This window comes from Rhamphochromis sp. 'chilingali' (assembly GCF_963969265.1).
Source record: "Rhamphochromis sp. 'chilingali' genome assembly, chromosome: 8".
In the NCBI taxonomy this organism is placed as follows: Eukaryota; Metazoa; Chordata; class Actinopteri; order Cichliformes; family Cichlidae; genus Rhamphochromis; species Rhamphochromis sp. 'chilingali'.
This window is the reverse complement of record NC_137935.1, coordinates 7,689,759-7,709,818: the sequence shown is the minus strand read 5'-3', so window position 1 is coordinate 7,709,818 and position 20,060 is coordinate 7,689,759. Positions and strand designations below refer to the sequence as shown.

Sequence of the window (20,060 nt, the reverse complement as noted above, 5' to 3'; positions counted from 1 at the left end):
TTACATTAGATTCCTTTACGGTGTTACCTTAAAGGCAATGAATATAAAGATGGTGGCTGCTAGGATTGCTAAGATTGCCAATTTCCCTTTATCTGCAATTGCATTTATTTGTCTTTAATTTGATATCTCAAGTGTAAAAAAACAATCGCTTGTCTATTGAACAAGCTACCTAACTGCCATTAATTGTCCACCTTTAAAACAGCCTTTGGGCTATGACACTGGGTGTTCAGTAAACCAGTACAAACATCTCTGTAGTTTTTTTCTTGATCATTTGAGCTGGAAAGGATTCAGAAGCAACCCCAAAAGATCATGAGAAGCAGCATGGATGCCTTCAGTGCATCTCTGAGACTAAAAAAGTAGAACTTCAGGGCGAGCCCCTAAAGCAGGGGTATTAAACTAAAATTTGAGGAGGTCCAGTTGGAGAAAATCTTCTCAAGCAGAGGTCCGGGACATCATAATGTCTAACTTACGTTATGATTGTGATAGAGAAGCAACCTTTTTTTTAAATTTTTATTTATATCTGAACGTATGAACAATAGACTGTCAAATCAATGAAAATACAAGTTAAAACATTTCAACAAAATTTATTGTTAACACTGAAACACACAGTAGGCCTACATTAGAAATAGGGCTGCTGTTTAAAATGAATTAGAGAAAATAAATAAAATGGCTAAATTGTGCATCTTAAAACAAAGTGCTTAATTTCAGAAAAAAAAAGTTTCCCTTTTTCTTTACATTTTACATCTCGACTAAACAGTCTCAATACATTTTCAACAGATAACCTCAAAACATTTTAACAATTTTACAGTTTCTCTTTCTTTCCCCCTTATATTCCACGTCCCAACTTTCTGTTGTTCAGTGAGAGAACTGAGCTTTAGTTCGCTCTACTAGGATTTTAAATCTGGGCTGGAATGGTGTCAGGGCCATTCTCATACACATGTGTAGGTGCTCATTGGTGATCCTGGAACGATATTTAGTTTTTATTATGTTCATTTTGGAGAAAGCTGCCTCACAGCTGTATGTGGAGCCAAACATGGCAGGTTCAGTTCTTCCAAACTGCTCTTTCAGGGCCACATCTGCTTGGAGATCAATTAGTTGCATTTGAAGAGGCCCAGCATTTGCCCACTTGAAGTGCTGTGTGACTTCCTTTGAGAACCCTCTGACATCAGTGATGGCAAATGGGTTCTTTATGAACATGGTGAGCTGCTGTCCAAAGCTGAAGCTATCAAAACGTTTGCTGAAGTTTTCAATCAGCTTATCAACAAAGTCAACAAAAGAGGACACATCTCTCTGTCCCTGAACCTGTTCCTTCACTGTTGGGAAGTGTGCATAGTCTCCTTGCAGGTCTTCTTTGAACACTTCAAGTTTCCTCTGAAAGCAGCGGACAGCTGTCATCAGTTCACAAATTGAATTGTCCTTGCCCTGCAGCTTCAAATTCAGTTCATTCAGGTGTGAAGTGATATCAACCAAAAAGGCCACAATATCCATGTTTTTCCCATCATTTAAAAAGAGAGAAAAGTTTGTTGCTTTTTGACTTTCCAGCTCTTCCAAGAAAGCTGCTACTTCACTTCTGATGGACCAAAATCGCTCCAATGCCCTGCCTTTGCTAAGCCATCTCACATTGTTGTGAAGCAGAAGATCATCAGCGTGTGCATCAACTTCTCTGAGAAATTCCCTGAGCATGCGATGCTGACAAGAAGAAGATGCCCTGAGAAAATTAATCATTTTCATCATTGTTTTCATCACCTCAGCATACTCGTCTGACAGGGTGGAGCATAACACTGACTGATGAATAATGCAATGATAAGAGATTAGCTCGGGATTGTCCTCTTTCATTCTTGCTACAGCTCCTTTCTCTCTCCCCATCATAGCAGGGGCTCCATCTGTGGTTATTGAAACCACTTGGTTTGGCTCTATTCCTCGCTTTGTTAACATTTTCTTAATGGCCAGGTAAATATCCTCTCCTCTTGTAGTGCTGTGAAGGGAAGTTACACCTAGCAGGTCTTCACAGAACTCTTTCTTATCATTGTTGAAGAACCTTACATAAACTAACAGCTGAGCATTGTCAGACACATCAGTGGACTCATCTACAGCCAAGCCTACACGTGGTGTCTTATGAATAGCTTCTTCCAGCTGGGATAGCACATCCTGAGCTAATAATTCACTTCTCTTTGTGGCTGTTGATGCTGACATAGGTATTTGCTTTATTTTGTCATGAAGCTCTTCTTTTTGTTTACCCTCAAGTAATGTTTCTGCTACTGCACTCATGTACTCTTTGACAACACCTGCATCTGCAAAGGGCTTTTTGTGTTGACCTAAAATCCAAGCAACTCTGAGGGAACATTCATGAGCACGTTGTTGGGCGGTGAAAGAACTGGTTAAGATCCTTGTGGACTGATCATATTGGGCTCTGAGACTGCTAATTTTCTGGGACCTGAGTTCAGACTTGGGTGGGTATGATTGTTCAAAAGCTTTGTGCTTTGTCTCATAGTGGCGTTTGACATTGCCACTTTTAATCAGTGCCACGGTTTCTGAACATATGAGACACACTGGTTTGCTGCTTGCGGCCGGAAGAATGAACATATATGCGTCAGTCCATTCAGTCTTGAAAGTTCTATTTTCGGTGTCTACTTTTCTCTTTTTTGAAAGCGCCATAGTTGTTTTACCTCTTGTGACTCCCGCTCACGTCTTGTCTCACTGTATCGTTAATCGTCTCGCTTGTCATTCACCTCTCACCATGTCTTTCCTCTGTCTGTCTGTGTCTGCACTCAGCCTTGCGATCGCCTTGAATGCGCAGATGTGATTGGCTAAGTAGTGTCACGTGGGTGGCGTAACTCGCACACAATTGGTTAGTATGTTCCCTGGTCTAATACAATGTAAGGTTACTGCTTAAAATTGAATCGCCCCGTCAAAATTAAATATAATTTAATATTTTGTTAACTATAGGTCCGGGTCCATATAGGATGGCGACTGGGTCCGGACTCGGACCCCGGTCCGCCTGTTAGTGACCCCTGCCCTAAAGCAACCAAGAAAGTGTGTAGAACCCATTTCAGAGAGTCGAGACTGATTTAATAAGACAGAAAATAGCAGAGAGAGAATAAACCAGCCTCTGTAATGATAGTAGTGAAGCTCACTATGAGAACATACGATCTGAACCAAATTTACCTGAATCCATATCCACTCTTGATAGTGGAAAATCCTGCCAGTTTGCTCAAACCTGTTCTGTTCATAGTCATAGGTACTGTACCGTTGCACCATATAAGCATAAAAGACCTGCTGAAGTCCCCCAAATGGAGTCTCAGGTTCAGGAACCATGAGCCTCAAAAGCTTATGTGCCATTTAATCTAGTCTCTACCCCTTGTGTGCCTTATGGCTCCACATTGGCTTCTCATACACCTTCAAAGTGAGTTTTGACACCTAACCTCTCTCTCCTTATATACCAGAAGCCAATCTACAGCTCTACAAGCACCTCAAGTGCCCATTAAAGGCCAAATAATTTGCCTCCTGACCAAATCCCACCAATCTGTTCCTTTGTATGTTCCTATCAAGTCCAACCCTCTGTATCTGCAGGGGCTTAGCATAGTTTGCCAACCTATGGCCTATATTTTCAGTTACCACCAGTTCAGCAGGCCATGGCCGCATTATATGCAGTTTGACCTCCACCCATTATTACTGAAACCTCACTCTATTTGTTCTCCTTTACCTACCTTTCCAGTAACATTCTCCGTGGCTGCTATATAAACTTCTGTGTACCTCAGCAGTTTATATAGCAGCCTCAGGCCCAATACAGGCTCATATTCAACTACAGTATCATGCTCCACACAATTCTCTGGTGCAAAACAGGTGTTTGTTTTAGGTGCAAAAGTCAGCATCCAGGGATAATGAAGAGAACCCAGATATCCAGTGTGATGCACTTGAACCCACAGATTATATTATCTAAAGTCACACTAAAGGTAATTAAAATAAGACTTAGAAACAAGATTAGGACCTTTGATGCCTATGCTGTCTTAGATGATGGAGCATAGTAATAATAATAATAATGGTAAATGGCCTGTATTTGTATAGCGCTTTACTAGTCCCTAAGGACCCCAAAGTACTTTACACATCCAGTCATCCACCCATTCACACACAGGTGATGGCAAGCTACATTGTAGCCACAGTCACCCTGGGGCGCACTGACAGAGGTGAGGCTGCCGGACCCTCTGACCACCACCAGTAGGCAACGGGTGAAGTGTCTTGCCCAAGGACACAACGACCGAGACTGTCCAAGCCGGGGCTCGAACCGACAACCTTTCGATTACAAGGCGAACTCCCAACTCTTGAGCCACGAACGCATAAATAAATGCAATAATGGTTTGCATTTATATAGCGCTTTTCGGGGCCCTCAAAGCACTGTACAATTCCACTATTCATTCACTCTCACATTCACACACTGGTGGAGGCAAGCGACAGTTGTAGCCACAGCTGCCCTGGGGCAGACTGACAGTGTGTTGACTCAGGGTGCAGCCACGCATCTTGATTTTAAGGGGAGCCAGCAAAGCTTAAACTGTGCACAGAGAGACCACATACAGAAATGCCACAAGTCAAATGTGTTAACCTCCAACTTTCTCCCGCTTCATGCCCTAGGAAAAAGTTTTCAAATGACTGTGCATTCACCTCTGACATCATAATGTTTGTTGAGCAGCATTATCCTGTGGATAAATTAAAACTTCTAACTTTTAACTGCACATTGTTGTTGGGTCCAACAATCCATTCTCCATAACACCTACTGAAATAGTTCAATAAAGCTCAAAGGGAGCATGAGCACAATGAGCACATGGTTGGGGTCGTCATTACAATTTCTCTTGATGAGTCAGCTGATTCTGTCCATTGCTTATTCACCTCACAAGACAGCCCATACACCGAATTTAAGACATAATGCTGACACCTCCACCCTCCCTTCAGAAGTGAGGGGTTGATTCATCAAAGATAAAACAGGGGTATGAATGTCTTCCTTGCAGAAACATATGCTACCCAGAGACAAGAAAAAAATCACTGTGATAGCAACAAGGATGTAGTTAACTTACCTTCTTCTAGATTGAGGTTATGCAAACTGACCTTCTGGTCCATAGTCGCTGACTGTTTTAGGCCTTTAACTATCAAACTTGGATGTTGTGGTGAATAATGTTTAATATTAACATCAGATACTCTCATATTGAACTCCTACAGTTCCATTCTGACAGTTTCCTTATGTCCCACAGACATTTCACTGCATGCAGAGAAGAGCCCCATGAGCTTCTTTCTAACTGTGGCAATTTTAAAGAAGAGGCAAGGAGTTGAGAGATGCATTTGCAGCCATGACCCATCCCTGAAAGTCCCAAATCCAGCTTCACTTTAATCCCCCAAATGCTCCTGATTTTGGGTAGTGTGGGAGAGAGAAATTAGGTCCATGAAACCTGCTCTTAGGGGGACAGTGGGAAGTCAAACCATTTTCCACTTTCAGAGGAAAATTGTGGTAGTTGACATAGAAGGAGTCTTGAACTCTTAACTGATATGATATAAACATCTGATAGTGTTGATCCTTTTACTCTAACCTCGTAGTTTTAATGGGGCAGCGAGATGTTTCTCTTCAACAGGCTGTCTGTGCAAACTCAATTCTTAAAAAGTTGGGACGCTGTGTATAATGTAAAAACAAACAAACAAACAAAATAAAAAAATAATGGCATGATTTGTAAATGTCAATTGTAAATGTCTATTGTGTTTTATTCACAATAGAACATAGAAAACATTTAAAAATATACCCTTTTAATTACAATATGAGCTCATTTTGAGTTTGAGGCCAGCAACACATCTAAAAAAAGTTTGGCTAGAGACAAAAGGCTGGAAAAGTAAGAGGTAAAAAAAAGAAACAGTTGGGGGAATACTACTCTCTCGCTCAGGCAGCACTGTGTTAAAATCAGGGATGATTCTGTTATTTAAGAGTAACTTCACAGGCTCAGTAACACTCCCAGAAATTATTGTTTAACACAGTTCACTCTGCTATCCACAAAGCAGTTTAAAGCTCTATGGATCAAAGCAGATGCCATATCTGAACACGCTCCACAAATGCTGCAGTCTTCTCTGGGCCAATGGTAATTGAAAATGGACTGAGGCAAAGTGGAAAACTGTGGTCAGACAAATCAAAATTCTAAATTCTTTCTGGAAAACACGGCTGCAGTGTCAACTAGACTAAAGAGGAGAGGAACCATTACATATTATAAGCACTTAGTTAAAAAGTCTGCATCTTTCATAGTATGGCACTGCATTAGTGCCTATAGAATTGGTACCTTGCACTTTTGGAGTGACACTTTCAATGTTGAAAGGTATATATAGATGGGTTTTAGAGCCACCTATGCTCCGATGCAGATGTCTTTATCAGGAAGGCATGCATGTTTCAGCAAGACAATGCTATACTGAATTGAAATTATACTTAACCATCATCACTTGTAAGAAATAAACCTCCTCCATGGATCCTGTATTTAAAGAGGCACGCCACATCAAATGTTGTGAGCCAATGCAATCATTTTCACTCACTGGGTGCCTTCAGCTTTTGGCTTAAAAGCAACGAATTAAATTAAAAAATGAAACAAATATATGTGCACTTGTTACATTTCATCTCAGAGCCAGCTTCTGCTATTTTTTTTCTCCTCTGCTAACTGTTTGACTGTATGTGCCTCTAGCACACGGCACAGAGCACACAATCATGCACGCAAGTGCGCGCGCAAACAGTCACACAGAGAAATACACACATACACAAATACACACAGCTGATGCAGCCATTTGTTTCAGCTTGTGCTTTATGTATGATACTACTAGTGGCAACAATGTATTCGCATGACTAAATGTCAATTGAATTTAACATAAACATTGGAATATGAAAGTTCATATAGCATTATAAAATGCATTATTCTTGTCGCTCGTCTGTGTCTTCTGCTATCTGTTGCTGTCTAGGTGTAGTTTTTTGAGAAACATGAAAAATGATTATAAACCATAAGAGATCTTTCTATAAATCTGTTCTAATAAGGAAATATGGATATTCTACTTCAGAAAACTGCTGCACGAGGAATGTTTTTATTGATGCAGATATAATTAAAAGCATACCAGGCCATTCAAAGTCAAACTGTGACTCACCTTGTTGAAATTTTCAATGAGTATTTCCACCACAATGTTCTGGAACTTAATGTTCATCATGGCGGCAACTGTCTCCTCTTGTGATCGCATCAATGTAGGCCCGAAGATGACGCCCAGGTTTGACACTGTCATCAGGTTAGACTGGTTTTGTGCAGAAACTCTGCGTTTAGAAGACAAGCACATCATACAAGCGTCCTAAGAATTCACATGTTTAACCATGAGGTGATATTTTTTGGTCTACGAGATAGTGAGAGTTGGCGAGATGCCTGCAATTGCGGTGCAGTGCCTCAGATAACTTTAATTAGTTTCAGGTAACGTTAAGTCTGCAAGTTAATTGATTGATTACAAGAACATGTACCTGACAAGATGCTTTATTAGTAACTCCAGCATTTCCTTGTTTCTTTCAGGCATCTTATGAACCAAAGCATGGACAGCACGCACTCTGTAGTTCTGATCATCGGACTCTGAGAAAGAAAATAAATAGAAATGAGGGAAGAGTAGAAATGCTGGCCACTACTGACTTATGGAATAATTGTATTTCAGATGTAATTGTGTGAAAAAGAAAGTACATCCCATTTTAATTCTAAGGTTTTATCTTCTGGCCCTAAACAGGTCTTAAAATGAGGTAAATACAACCTCACATGAACAATACATCACATATTACTGTGTCATTATTTATTTAATAAAAATAACCCTAATTCTAACCCTGACACTTAACCCCCAAAACTAAGCCAAAATGCACAAGTAGTGTGTAAACAATTAACTACGCCATTACTACTTCCATTGAAATGAACACGGTAAGCAGCAGCCAGGAGCTGCTAATCAAACACAGTTGATTAACTGATCATCAGCGAATGCGACCACCTCTATAAACGTTTTGGCAGTTTGCAGGTCTGTAGCATTCAGATTTTTGGCAACAGTGCCAAGAAGGAAAGACGAGAAGAAACTTTTGCTGACCATCTATGTGAGAATTGCAATTTGATGAGCATCATTCTGCGAAGTGAGAAAGATTATTAAAAACTGCAAAGCATTTGGGACAGCTGCTAATCTTCCCAGGAGTGGACATATCAGCAAATTTATCTCAATGTTTAAGTTATGTTAAATGTTTAAGTTCACGGTTTTTACGGTAAAAAATAAAAAGTTATTCTCATTACAAAGTCACACTCGAGTCACTCTGACATCACAGTTTGAGATGACCTGAGATCCATACAAGTATTTCCTCAGATAGAAATGATTTAATCAGATCAGTCCTGACTCATTTGCTTTCCCTGCTTTGATAACCCAGACGTAGTGCTCACAAAGCTCAAATCTCTAAAATGAATTCAAAATGTTTCATAAAGATTTTCAAAATTCTAATGCAATATCTCTTCACATAAATCCTGCTTAACCTTTGCAATTGACATAATTAGTTAGTTATCAGATGCACCCGATTCATTAGTGCTATATGATTTGAATTGTACCAATATCTTCCTAATCTGTTCTATACAAGAAAGGATAATAGAGAACTTGATAAAATATGTAATATGTTATAACTGTAACTTACTGACAGCCATGATAAAATCTTTGTGGAGCTTGAAAGTCATTAGAGGCTCAGACAGGCACCTGATGGAAAAGAAAAAAGAAACAGTTTCAATTTATTTCCTGAGTGACACAGGTCCTGTGAATGCAGCTGGTATCCTTGGTGAGTCAGTCGCAGCACTTAATGTATGACTATCATCAGAGAGGTTTCAAAGAGGCACTATGGAGGCAAGGATGACTCTTGACATTTAAGTGCACGTAGATGGTGGGGCGAGCTGACCTGAGGTAATTCTTCAGGCCGCTGGTGATAGTTTTGTTGTCCCACATGTCTGGGTCCAGGTCCATATCCACAGGTGCTTTGGATGCTATTGGAAAGATGTTTTATTGTTATATGACCACTAGGTAAGTTTAAGCTGCAAATTGTCTTAAGAAACCAATACAACATGACATGACCTGTCAAGCTGCTCAACCGAGGACCGAAAATACTTTCTTCTTGTGTCAAGAGACTCAAAGGAGAATTGAAAATAAATAGTGACGTGTGTGGTGTCTAATAGCACTGGGGGTCAAGATTTAGAGACATTTAACAAACTCATTCAGACATTTCCTGTACAAATGTGTTATATATATATCCAGACGAGACTACCTTGTAATTCAATAAAATAATGACAACATAATATAAGGCCTAATTGCTGTTACACTGTCCTACCACAAGGAGGACCTCTTTCCTCACTCTGCTGGAAAAGATCACGTTAGAAAACTATTCATACATTACCATGGAGATTCAGACACTTGTGAATTACAGAATAACTTGGTACATTAGTTCACTGATAATACTTTTGATTTTAGTTACTTACAAAAGACTGTGGTCATCAGCTTCTGCACTTTAGAATTGACGCCTCCAATTCTGTACAGTCCCATTGTGTTTATCCCTGTGTGGCAGTGAAAAAAGCAAAAGGATGAATTGGAACAAGGACCTAAGACTTTGTGTTTATTTAGGACTCGTGCCAGTGCAACGTGTTGTCAAGTCCACTAACGAGCACATTGTTAATCATTACAACCAGGTTGCATTCAAATCATTTGACACACGAAAGCTGAGAGATTGAAGCGCCTCACCTCTCATCTCGACCAGGTCAATGCATTTTCTTACAAAGTTGAAGCCTGCCTCATTAAGATATGCTGTAACACAAAACAAGAGCAGAAATGAAAGGACAATTACTGCCTGGGATAACCGCCCGTCATGTGGGATAATAAGCTCTCCCTTATGCCGCTGCTCAAATTAATAGCACAGCCCTGTACTGTGAGGCTGTGCTATGCCTGCTGAGTGGGCATATGTAAAATTATAGTATTAATGAAAAGGCATAGTCATAGGTAACGAGTATTTCTTTCATATGTGTATGTTGTTGATCTCATTATCTTACGTTTTAAGAATTTGAAAGGCAAACATTTTAATCCTGAAGGAGTTTGGAAAGATATAAAAACAATACTCACTCTCTTCTTTTTTGCTTAATATGGCCGGCAGGTTGTAAATCTAGAGAGAGTTTACAAAAATCATTATAATGTAAAGGTTACCTTAGTTTGAATACTGAAAAAAATCGCTGAAAGAAAAGGATAATGTCAAAACCTTATTCCCACTGAATCTAATTTGAGTAGACTGTCCTATTATTAGCACAAGTAAATGGTGAGGTCATGGTTTCCTAAAAACAACAACAAAAAACCTTACAGAAAGCCACCAGAAGAGGGTGCCAGTGACAAATAATTCATTTTTGGCATTGTCTTCTTGCCAAACAAAGGACTTTAAAAAAACCTGACCAACTGCAGCCAGCACCGAATGAATATTTCAAAGAAGAACAGGCAGAGTTCCTTACCGGCTCCCTGCCATCCATGGCCTCGAGCCACAGTCTTCTGTTGGACTCTGACAGTGCCTGCAGTGTCATAACGCCATGCCTGGAAAGATTTAAGAGAAAAGCTGGTCTCAGTCTGATCTCTTTTCCTTGGGGCCCCTGGACAGACCATGTTTATATTGGCTGAGACCACTATAAAAGGACTAGTGTAACTAAAATAGCTCATGTGCAAATGCTTGACTTCAATCTATGCCCTCAGTTCACTTTGTGCTTCACATTACCCTTCCAATTAAAAGCTACAAGTTCTTAATATTAGAGTGATTCATTTTTGCACCCAACATGCATACAGCTTTATCTGCTTTCACCTTACTGTGTGCAGCATAGTGAGAATCTGGGGCATTATGCCTTGATTTGTGGCACTGCTTCAGTTGGCTGTAACACAATTATAGAACACTATCTGATGATGGCGGCAAACAAAAAACGTCACCCCACCCAGTAGTGGCAGTTAGTACTAGCATGGAGCTGTGTCAGCTTGCATGTGTTAAAGGTCATTTCAACCAAAATACAAAAAAAAGTGCTACACCTTTAACAACACCCCTACTGATATTTTGACATGCAGACAGTTTAGCATTTATTTCACCAGCTTTTAAGTTGTCCAATATTAAAGACTCCAAACCCGTACAGGTGAACGCAGAAGAAAATATTTATATTTGTGTTGCTCTCAAATCATTTAACAACATCTCTTTCCCAAAACAGCATCTCTGCTACCCTCATCCAACCTCATATCATTTTTTTTAATGGATGTATTTTAGTCCTTATGAAAGACACGTTGCTGGTAAATTTTTAATGAAACTCTTCTTTCATTGCTACGAGCAGCTCAAATGAAATTCTTTTTATTGGGCTGGCAGAGGATGTTTCAGAGATGGCTATCTCAGAATCTGGGCAAATAAAAGTATCCGCATAGCTGGATACCTCTTTACTAATTCGGGTGAATCAACCCGTTAAAAATGAGGTTCCGAGATGGCTGGCCTGATTAAACTTGGGCAACAGCATGTTTATTATAATGGGGATTAATGGATGAGCTTGAAGCTGACTGGAGCTTGGCCCACATTGTCCTTGTGGTTAGAACACGCACCTTGGGGCAGGGCAGTTAATGATAAATGAGTTGTCCTGCAAATAAATTGCAGTTATTGTCCATGCTCAGCAACACTCACCGAGCGTGAGCAATGCTGCTGCAGTGCAACATTAACACACAGTGATGTGCTAACTCTATTCTGGGGTACAAATCACTATAAAGAACTGATATCAAGCATTCATAATGGATGGCTTGGTCAATTGAGCCAGTGTTAATCAGCTGACAGCTACTTAAAGGTTTCTGATCATTGCCCAATATGTAATCCTATTTCCCCGTGAAACATTAAAAACAAATCAACTATGAATGTTCCCACATGGCCAAAGGTTTTGAAAAGAAAGGGAAAAAAATAGGAATTAATTCTAAGTTCAATATTGTGTGTTACTTGAGTAATTGCAGACAAGAAGAAATAATTTAAGAATGTGTCTTGACCAAGTGACCAAGTCAGATTTTGTGAAGTGCTAAGAAAGCAGCAGGATTTCATTAGGTTTGGATTTAATATTGAGTGAACAACATGATTAGGACACATGCAGCACATGCAACTGCACTGAAAGGGCAGCACTGGTCAGTTCACATACCGGACTTTACAGAAAAACTGAAGCGGCCTGAAAAGAGTTCCACGACAGATGTCATTTCTACATTGACATGAACACAGAGAAAAGATGGGATGGGTTCAAAAATAGAAAAAAAAATAATGATAATGTAGACATACAGCAAACGGAGCGGGGGGAGAGGACTCGAGAAACATGCAGGACACAAACAGAGCTGATTACGTCTAACACTGTTAAACCGAGTCTTTGAAGATGTTAATCAAACCTGAACAGCTCTCGCATGTTCAAACGTTGTGTACTCCAGGGGGAATCTGGGTTAATTTCCAGTATTGGTGAGTTCAACATAGCACAAAATGTCACGTGCAGTTCGACGTTCTTATATTAAGTTAGTTTTAACAAGAAAAAAGTGTGTGCAACTGCTATCTTACTAATATGAGTATTCAGCAGGTGATGTGCAATGACTTTCTTTTTTCTTTTTGGCTCTCGGTGGTGATTAAGGCAATACATAATACATGCATGTGTTTTCAGCCTATGAAAGCTATTAGACATTTTCAGGGATACACATCACAGACCTCTCTGCCACTTCAACATCAAAGCAGAAACGCTTGTCGATGGAGTCCGTTTTTCTCCGAATGCAGGACTTGAGCTTGAACACCTCTGGCTGATTTACGACAAGACCATTCTAAAAATAAACACACTCGTCATTAATTAGTTAAAAATACAATGAAAAATGATTATGGAATGAAAATGAATATATTTACAATTGCAAATGCTCTGCAAGTCTGAAATGACTAATATGTATGCTGTGTGTTTGTTGTGAGAGACACAGAAGGTACTTTGAAACCAGAAGATTTATGTATCCGGAGCGTCCAGTGCTTTTGTGAAAATATGATTGGAAATACAGAAAAAAGAGAAAAACGAATGAAAAAAAAACGTAATCATCGACAACAACAAAAACAGAACATTTACCATTGTGGTTTGGATTTGCAAAATTCTTCTTCTTTTTGTTTGGCTAGTTTTTTCTTTTTGGTGGTTCAGACTTTCTAAACTCAAGCTCAATGCAATCTTCATATGCCTAAAAATTGATTTGGGCTGTCAGCCCAAACAAAGCTACTTGATTGCACGCATTCATATCATCCACTTATCAAGAAGCAGAGCTTTTATTTCAATTATCTTGATTTTAAACACGCGAAAATATAGTTTTAAAATTACATTATATCATTGACCTTGTTTTTCATTTCCCATTAGAGGCCTTCAGTGTCAGCTGAAAGTATCAATTCAATTACCTCCTGAACGGGTTTTGTTCTTTCTTTCTGAGAATTAGCCATATCTCACATACAGCACATCCTCCCCTGTGCACGCCAGTAAGACTGACTGTAGCCAACTGCAACAAACCAGATATGTGGATAAAAATACGCCTGCACCTGCATTGGCTTTGGGCTTTATATTCTCCCTCTCCATCTGTGTGTGGGTTTCTGTGTTTTATTCGATTTTATTTAAAAATAAAAAGAAACCGAGATCATTAGTAAATCAGAATGTAGCCATATCTGTAACATGTGCAGAAAAATGCATGGAAACCACAGTTATGTGGATATTTTTTTTATATAATTTCTCCCTTGAAGTTTACTGGAGTTCTTTAAAAGTATGTTTTCATAATTTTTTAATCTGTGTGGCACTGAAGTGCACATATTTTTTGTTATCGTCACTGGAACCTGTATTTCTACAAATACTTTTTTGTGAAAAATAACAAAAGGTTAAACTGCGATAGCTAAACACTTCAAAACCATGCTGACATTTTCAGTCGGTTTGCACCTGACGCAGCAGCGCTAAGCAGTATTCCCTGTGGAAGTTACTCCATATCATCATCCAATTACTACATACAAAAAAAGGATTGATTGGAAGCTTTTTTTCATCTAATACATAAAATGTGAAATAATTATCAGTTATCATTTGATCTACATGAAGTGTCATTAAGTCATAGCGATAAATTCCTACAAAGGAAGTAAACATTCATCAGATCACTTAGAAAGCAAGATACTATAACTGTTTAGTTTAACGGACTATTTTCATTCCTTGAATTCCCCTGCGGTGTTGTTTGTTCATTTTGTTATTTAAAAATAAAACATGTTTGTTTGCCTTGACGTAACGAGTCTTTTGTCTTCTACGCCTAATTTGCAGTTTTGTCAATCTGGCATTTTCCGTTTTCTCCTCCCGGGACAAACCATGCCTTTAAGCCTCTTTTTTTCACACAGATTACACTCTGCTCCTTCTTTTCTTAGCTTTTTATCGTGCAAATGTTAAACTAAACAAAATAAAGTGAATGTAAAGTACCTGTTTCCCAGCTGACTTGTTTTCAGTGTTGCTCATGGTGAATGTTTTGCTGCTTTTCTCATAAGTGCAGTAGTGACGTGTCCAAGTGCATCCCAGAGGACCTAGGACAGAACAAATGCAGAAGAAAACACTAGTTGAGGCAAAATAATTTTTCACTGAATCACAGGCTTCTGGAAAGACTTCTGAAAATCAATTTGCAATTTTAGTGTGATAAATCAAAAGTTGTTTATTGCTGCTGATAATAATCTACCATTTGTGGTAACTCCCCCATTTGAGAGCACATCAAAGTGAATCCGTAAACAGGATGAATTATGAGTTCTGTGTGAGTGGATCTCTTCGGCAGAGGCCTGGGAGAACTCGAGACATGTTTATGGTGATGGATGTAAAACCATTCACTTGAAAGTGAAGGGGAGTGAGATGGCCTGGATGGCTGGGAGCACAGCTAGGAAGACTCACGTTTCTCCTGGACATACAAGAAGCCTTCCATCGTCCACTGCCCGGGTGGTTTATAGTCCTGATCTGCCGACCTTATCCTCTTCATCAGCTTCTCCACTTCCTGCTTGGTGCTCACAAAGTTGTTTCGTGTCTGTGTGGGAAATTTAGGGTTATGTTATCATTGTGTTATCTCTGATCTCTCAAAATAAAAACACATCTATTTTTTCTCAAAGAACAAATAAATAAAAACTATCATTAGACTTTTTAAATAATACTTTTTAGGTCATTTAAAATTAGAACACGATCTTGAAGATGTCAGCCTCTTATTTGGAGTCATAAAGGTCAATATCAGGCCATTTAATATCTCAGAGAGTGGTGAAGCAGCCTCCATTCATCCAGTAACCATCAGAAATCTTTGCATCCGAGAGAGGGTTACCGAGTGGAAACTGTAAGGGCAACAGAACTGACATATTGGGTCAGAGAGATGTTTGAACCATCAGGACCTAAGTAGAGAGGACATAGTGATGGAACAAGGCGGCACTGCAGCAACTAGACTTTTACTCCCAAGTCTTTTTTGACACACCATAAAATGGCCTACAGTTACTGCCTGCAATGCAACACTGAAAATATCGATCCTCGGCGCAGCAAAGAATTTCATTTAATCACACAGCTATCCATTTGTGAAAACTCCGCTTGTTATATCAGGGTGTGATAAGCTGCAGAATCTGATTACGTGGCTGGTTGCCTTTGTGTACAACCCCTGAGGTGTTGAGACTTACGTTTTGTAGGTTGAACTGGAGCTGCTGTTTATACGGCTCAAATTCGTGAGCCAGCTCATATCCTTCATGGTAGAATGTAAACAAACCCTGAAGAAAGGCCAGGAGCTGGAATGGAACAATATTAATTGGTGAATTATCGAGTTAATAAACATTACAAGAACTTGATTGCCTATTTACATGGGCAAGTGTTTTTTTAAAGGCATCTTGTAAAACAGAACATCCATTCAACACACCGAAAACATTTATAATAGCATATAATAGAATATCCTACCTATAATATATAAGTAATCCGGACGTTTTTCTATTGTTATTATTATTTGATAACGATGCACTTATTATGATAATGTCATCTCAATGATATGTACATTGTTTTCTATTCTACCAATCATTTTGTCAGAATTTTTTGTTACATTGTTGATGTTCACTTTTAAATCTCATGTTGAAGGAATTTGAGTCTCATTCATTTTAAATCGATAATTTATTGAACATTTTTGTACTGACAAGCAGAAAACTGAAAAAAGTATATTAGTGGAAAAAAACCCCAAATTTAAAAAAAGTTTTCGGCTTTTATGGCAGACAGATATTGATCTTGTTTTTTGTAGAACACACAAACATCCATGGCCATTGTGGATACATCTAAATATATTAATAAATAAATACACACATAAATAAAGCATAAAGATCTACTGTTACAGAGAAACAAACTGATGCCATCTCTTGCGTGAACAAGTGTGGTCCACAAACATGGAGTTGCTTTCAGTAAAACCTTCAGACACAACCACTGATTTGATTTCTGGGCTGAGGCTTGGTATATCAAATGTTCAAGGATGAACCATCTTTTCTTTGCCCAGATTCATCACACACAAGGTTGAGCCTTGTCATATTTTGAGCACTACCTGGGGCCCGGAGATTTACATTTTTGGGCCAGGGTTGTGGGTAAGTTGTCAGTGGATGTAAACAAATGGGAGTAGGACGTCTGAAACAGCTACTTTGCACCCATCTCACATTCCCAGACATTTAATAGGAAGCAAATTTAATGTTTCCTGGTAGCATCTGCACTAAAGATGTTAAAATCGACTCTACATATCTATAAAGCAGGGGCTTTCATAAAGCCTTTGATTTGCACTAGCACTCTGTCTTCTTTTGTTTGACAGCCGATACTTCATCTAATTTTACCCACAAGCTTCCCCAAATGGATCAACTACATTACAAAGAATTTGTGATGAAGATGACAAATGCGTGGGATATACAAGTGTGGTTATGTTCCTGTGAGTGTTGTATAAATGCACCTGCCTTCACTCCAGGATGATAGACATTAAAAAAAAAAAGAAATGTAGTAGTAGTTACAGAGATCTGGTGGTATTTTGACTACAAATAAAATATATCAAAGCATGAAAATGTACTCCTTCATCTTTAAAATGCAAAACTAATTTAGCAGAGAAATATATAAAACTGGCACTTCACTTACTGGCTCGACAAACTCAAATTTCTTCTTTTCTTGCACTTCTTGTATTTTGAAGACATACTCAAGGGACGCATCATAAAAGAGTTGTCTCTCCTTGTCAATCTGCATGTCAGCCTGAGAACGAGCAAACAAACCAGGGTTAGTGCCACAACGACGACAAGCGTCAACCTAGGAGTTAATGTCTGTATCACCACGTGGAAACAGTCTGTTGTTAGAGAGAGGGGTAAGGAGCACAGCAAAGCACACAAACAGCTTATTTTCCAAAGACACTCGGCTGACCATAAAACTGCATTATTCAAAGACACGTTTGCAGGATGAGAAAATTTGTTTTTCTTTTTACCTCCTGCAGATATGCTTCCTTCTTTTTGGATGACAAGCTGAGGTGTCTCTCAAGTGTAGAGTAGTATTTCTCTGTTTCTTTATCGAACTTTTTCTTCCCCTCCTAAAAAGGTTCACAAGACACATGAAAGGCTTAAACATTACCAGAAATGTGTCACTTATTCCCCGATCTGGGGGTGTGGGAATGGATTGCCACTAGGTGGAGGTCTAACTACAGTTTCTCATGCCATTTGCCACATGTAATTAAAAATTTCTGACACTAGATTATTGCATGTCTTGAAAGTGGCTTATAACAAACGCACAGAGGAGCAGACAATGTCGGCATATCGATGGGTCATGTGAGAATAATGCACTGTTATTCTGTTATTCACAGGCAGGTACATAACTTCACAGTGAAACCCACAGCACTGTAAATCACACATAGCATAATGCTTCTGGCACTGTCACATAGCTGACCAGTTGATGTTAGCATCTCTTTTCTTGTTCTGCTTTGCTATCCACTGACAGACACAAGTCAGTCTCAACAGTTACAAGTCCCAGAATTCAGTCAGCATGTTTCAGAAGACTCTGAAGAAGGCGCAGGAAATGGGCTTTTCATGTGAGATGCCGATCCGTAAAGTACACGAACAAAGAAATTAAACATTTTGCCCCCCAGAAGATCCTTTTTATAGTACTTAATCAAAATGCCCAAGCAGTGAAAACCTGTCTCAGTGAGGACATTCAAATGCCTCATCTGCAAGTCTGACCTCTAAACCAAGCTTTGCCTACTTAAAGCTCATCTCGCAATGCAAACATTCATAAAGAGGAGCGGAGAGGCAGAATAAGCGGGGGCTGGGGAAAGTGTGAGGAAACGGCCACTGTAACCAGATCCTTCTTGTTTATTTTCATTCCCATGGCCCTGAAATTTAGCAAGTCTAATCGGCTAGCTACTGATATGACCTAGAACAGCGTTCAGCCCCAGCAAACCTCAGAAATAAAACTGTGGAGGAATTCACAGTAAGACATGGTAACATTTCAACATACAACAAGAATAAAATCAAATCAATAGATAATTTAATGTAGTAGCATCTCATTTTCATCTTTCTTATCACGTCTACTCATAAATAATCTCTTCTGCAATGAGGGAGGGGAAACAAAATCTGTTGTATATAAGCACTCTTTCCTGAAACAAAGAAAAAGAAATACACAGGTGGATGAGAAAATAAATATATGATTAAAAATGATGTCAGCTGACAGGAAATAAATTTCCCTTAAGGTTTTTTTTTTATTAGAGAACAAAAGGTAGCTGACTGTCTTCTCTGCCACTGTGATGTGACATTATTCTGTGAGCACGCATACAGCAGAAGCCCTGGGGAAAACACAAACATGCACACAAACGCACGGACGCACATGCACACACACACACTGGAGATCACATTAAATTAAGAGCTTTAGGTTTAGCTGAGCCCCACAGTCACAGCAGGAATCTCCCAGCGCTGCTGACCAGTGTGAGCACACCAGAAAAGTCCTCACAAAAAAAACCCACCCAAAAACAAACCTCTCTCTGTCTGTCTGGCCTAACTCTTTCACACTTACAAAGTGCAGGCAGTGACTCAGAGTTACAGTGAATATGTGAGGCATAGCCAGCCTGATTAAGTCACCAAAGTGCACTGCTTTGTTTTGATCCAAGCAGGACGTGTATAAACTGGTGCTACCATAATGATACCCTAGCAGAACACCAGGTGTTTCTTGGTTTGTCCATGTGTTGATCATACCCCCCAGCCCCTGGATATGTCTGTGCAATCAGAGTGGAATATGAGCATTTAAATTGCAAAAAGTCTTCAAGAGAAGGTAGTTGCAGTGCAAGCAAAAGGCTTTGAAGCCCAACATGTGGGGACATAAGACATTGGGGTGGATATATATATATATGTATACCCTCAAGCACATGCAAAGTGGGAGTTTCTAACACAAACTAATGCCAGCGTTGGAGAGTAATCATCTAGCTGGGAATGAATAAAGTCAAAGCACTTCCCGACACTCTGTGGTGCACAAAACACACATGAACCTATCACTTGGGAGATTTCCTGATCTGATTGCTTTGTTCGCTCTCATGAATAAATCAGATGCAGGAAGAGAATATTCTGATGCAGATTGCTCTGTAGTGGAATTTCTAACTAGAAAAGTCTAATGTTGCTGTTAAGAGCGCTTTGATGGCAGCTGTAGTATGGGTAACTTTGCTAATTGCTAATGTAACATTGCAGGGAGGAAAGCGATGAGGAAAAACTGCAGGCGGCTTTTTTTTTGGTCATCAGGACTTCTCAGTTTGCTATAGAAAGGATGCTGAGAACAGATATGAAGACTGCAGGAGGAATATTTGGACACTAGCTGCACATCGCTAGTTTTGACAGTGGCCCTAACGAGCCTCAGGGCCATCATTTCTACGCCTCTCATCGCCATGGTAACAGATGCAAGCGGCAAGGGAGGTCGAACGTTTCTGTGCACGTGTATGCAGAGGAAAGAACCCCAGCTATCACACTACAC

General features: G+C 39.5%; 1 protein-coding gene across 4 annotated transcripts in view; it reads right to left on the bottom strand.

Annotated features, from left to right (window-relative positions):
• The window catches only part of arhgap42b (Rho GTPase activating protein 42b), an 86,562-nt gene that overhangs the window by 5,592 nt on the left and 60,910 nt on the right, over nucleotides 1–20,060 (bottom strand). For 2 of the 4 annotated variants that reach the window (XM_080888960.1, XM_080888959.1), the window contains exons 5-19: nucleotides 17,542–17,643; nucleotides 17,205–17,315; nucleotides 15,737–15,841; nucleotides 14,979–15,108; nucleotides 14,523–14,623; nucleotides 12,764–12,873; nucleotides 12,219–12,275; nucleotides 10,533–10,611; nucleotides 10,156–10,195; nucleotides 9,781–9,843; nucleotides 9,522–9,596; nucleotides 8,948–9,032; nucleotides 8,693–8,751; nucleotides 7,508–7,613; nucleotides 7,150–7,309 (exon numbers count right to left, since the gene is read on the bottom strand). In XM_080888960.1, the coding sequence (XP_080745086.1) occupies nucleotides 7,150–7,309; nucleotides 7,508–7,613; nucleotides 8,693–8,751; nucleotides 8,948–9,032; nucleotides 9,522–9,596; nucleotides 9,781–9,843; nucleotides 10,156–10,195; nucleotides 10,533–10,611; nucleotides 12,219–12,275; nucleotides 12,764–12,873; nucleotides 14,523–14,623; nucleotides 14,979–15,108; nucleotides 15,737–15,841; nucleotides 17,205–17,315; nucleotides 17,542–17,643 (1,383 nt within the window). The remainder of the gene's footprint in view (nucleotides 1–7,149; nucleotides 7,310–7,507; nucleotides 7,614–8,692; nucleotides 8,752–8,947; nucleotides 9,033–9,521; nucleotides 9,597–9,780; nucleotides 9,844–10,155; nucleotides 10,196–10,532; nucleotides 10,612–12,218; nucleotides 12,276–12,763; nucleotides 12,874–14,522; nucleotides 14,624–14,978; nucleotides 15,109–15,736; nucleotides 15,842–17,204; nucleotides 17,316–17,541; nucleotides 17,644–20,060) is intronic. The other 2 variants (XM_080888962.1, XM_080888961.1) reach the window with 1 other exon arrangement.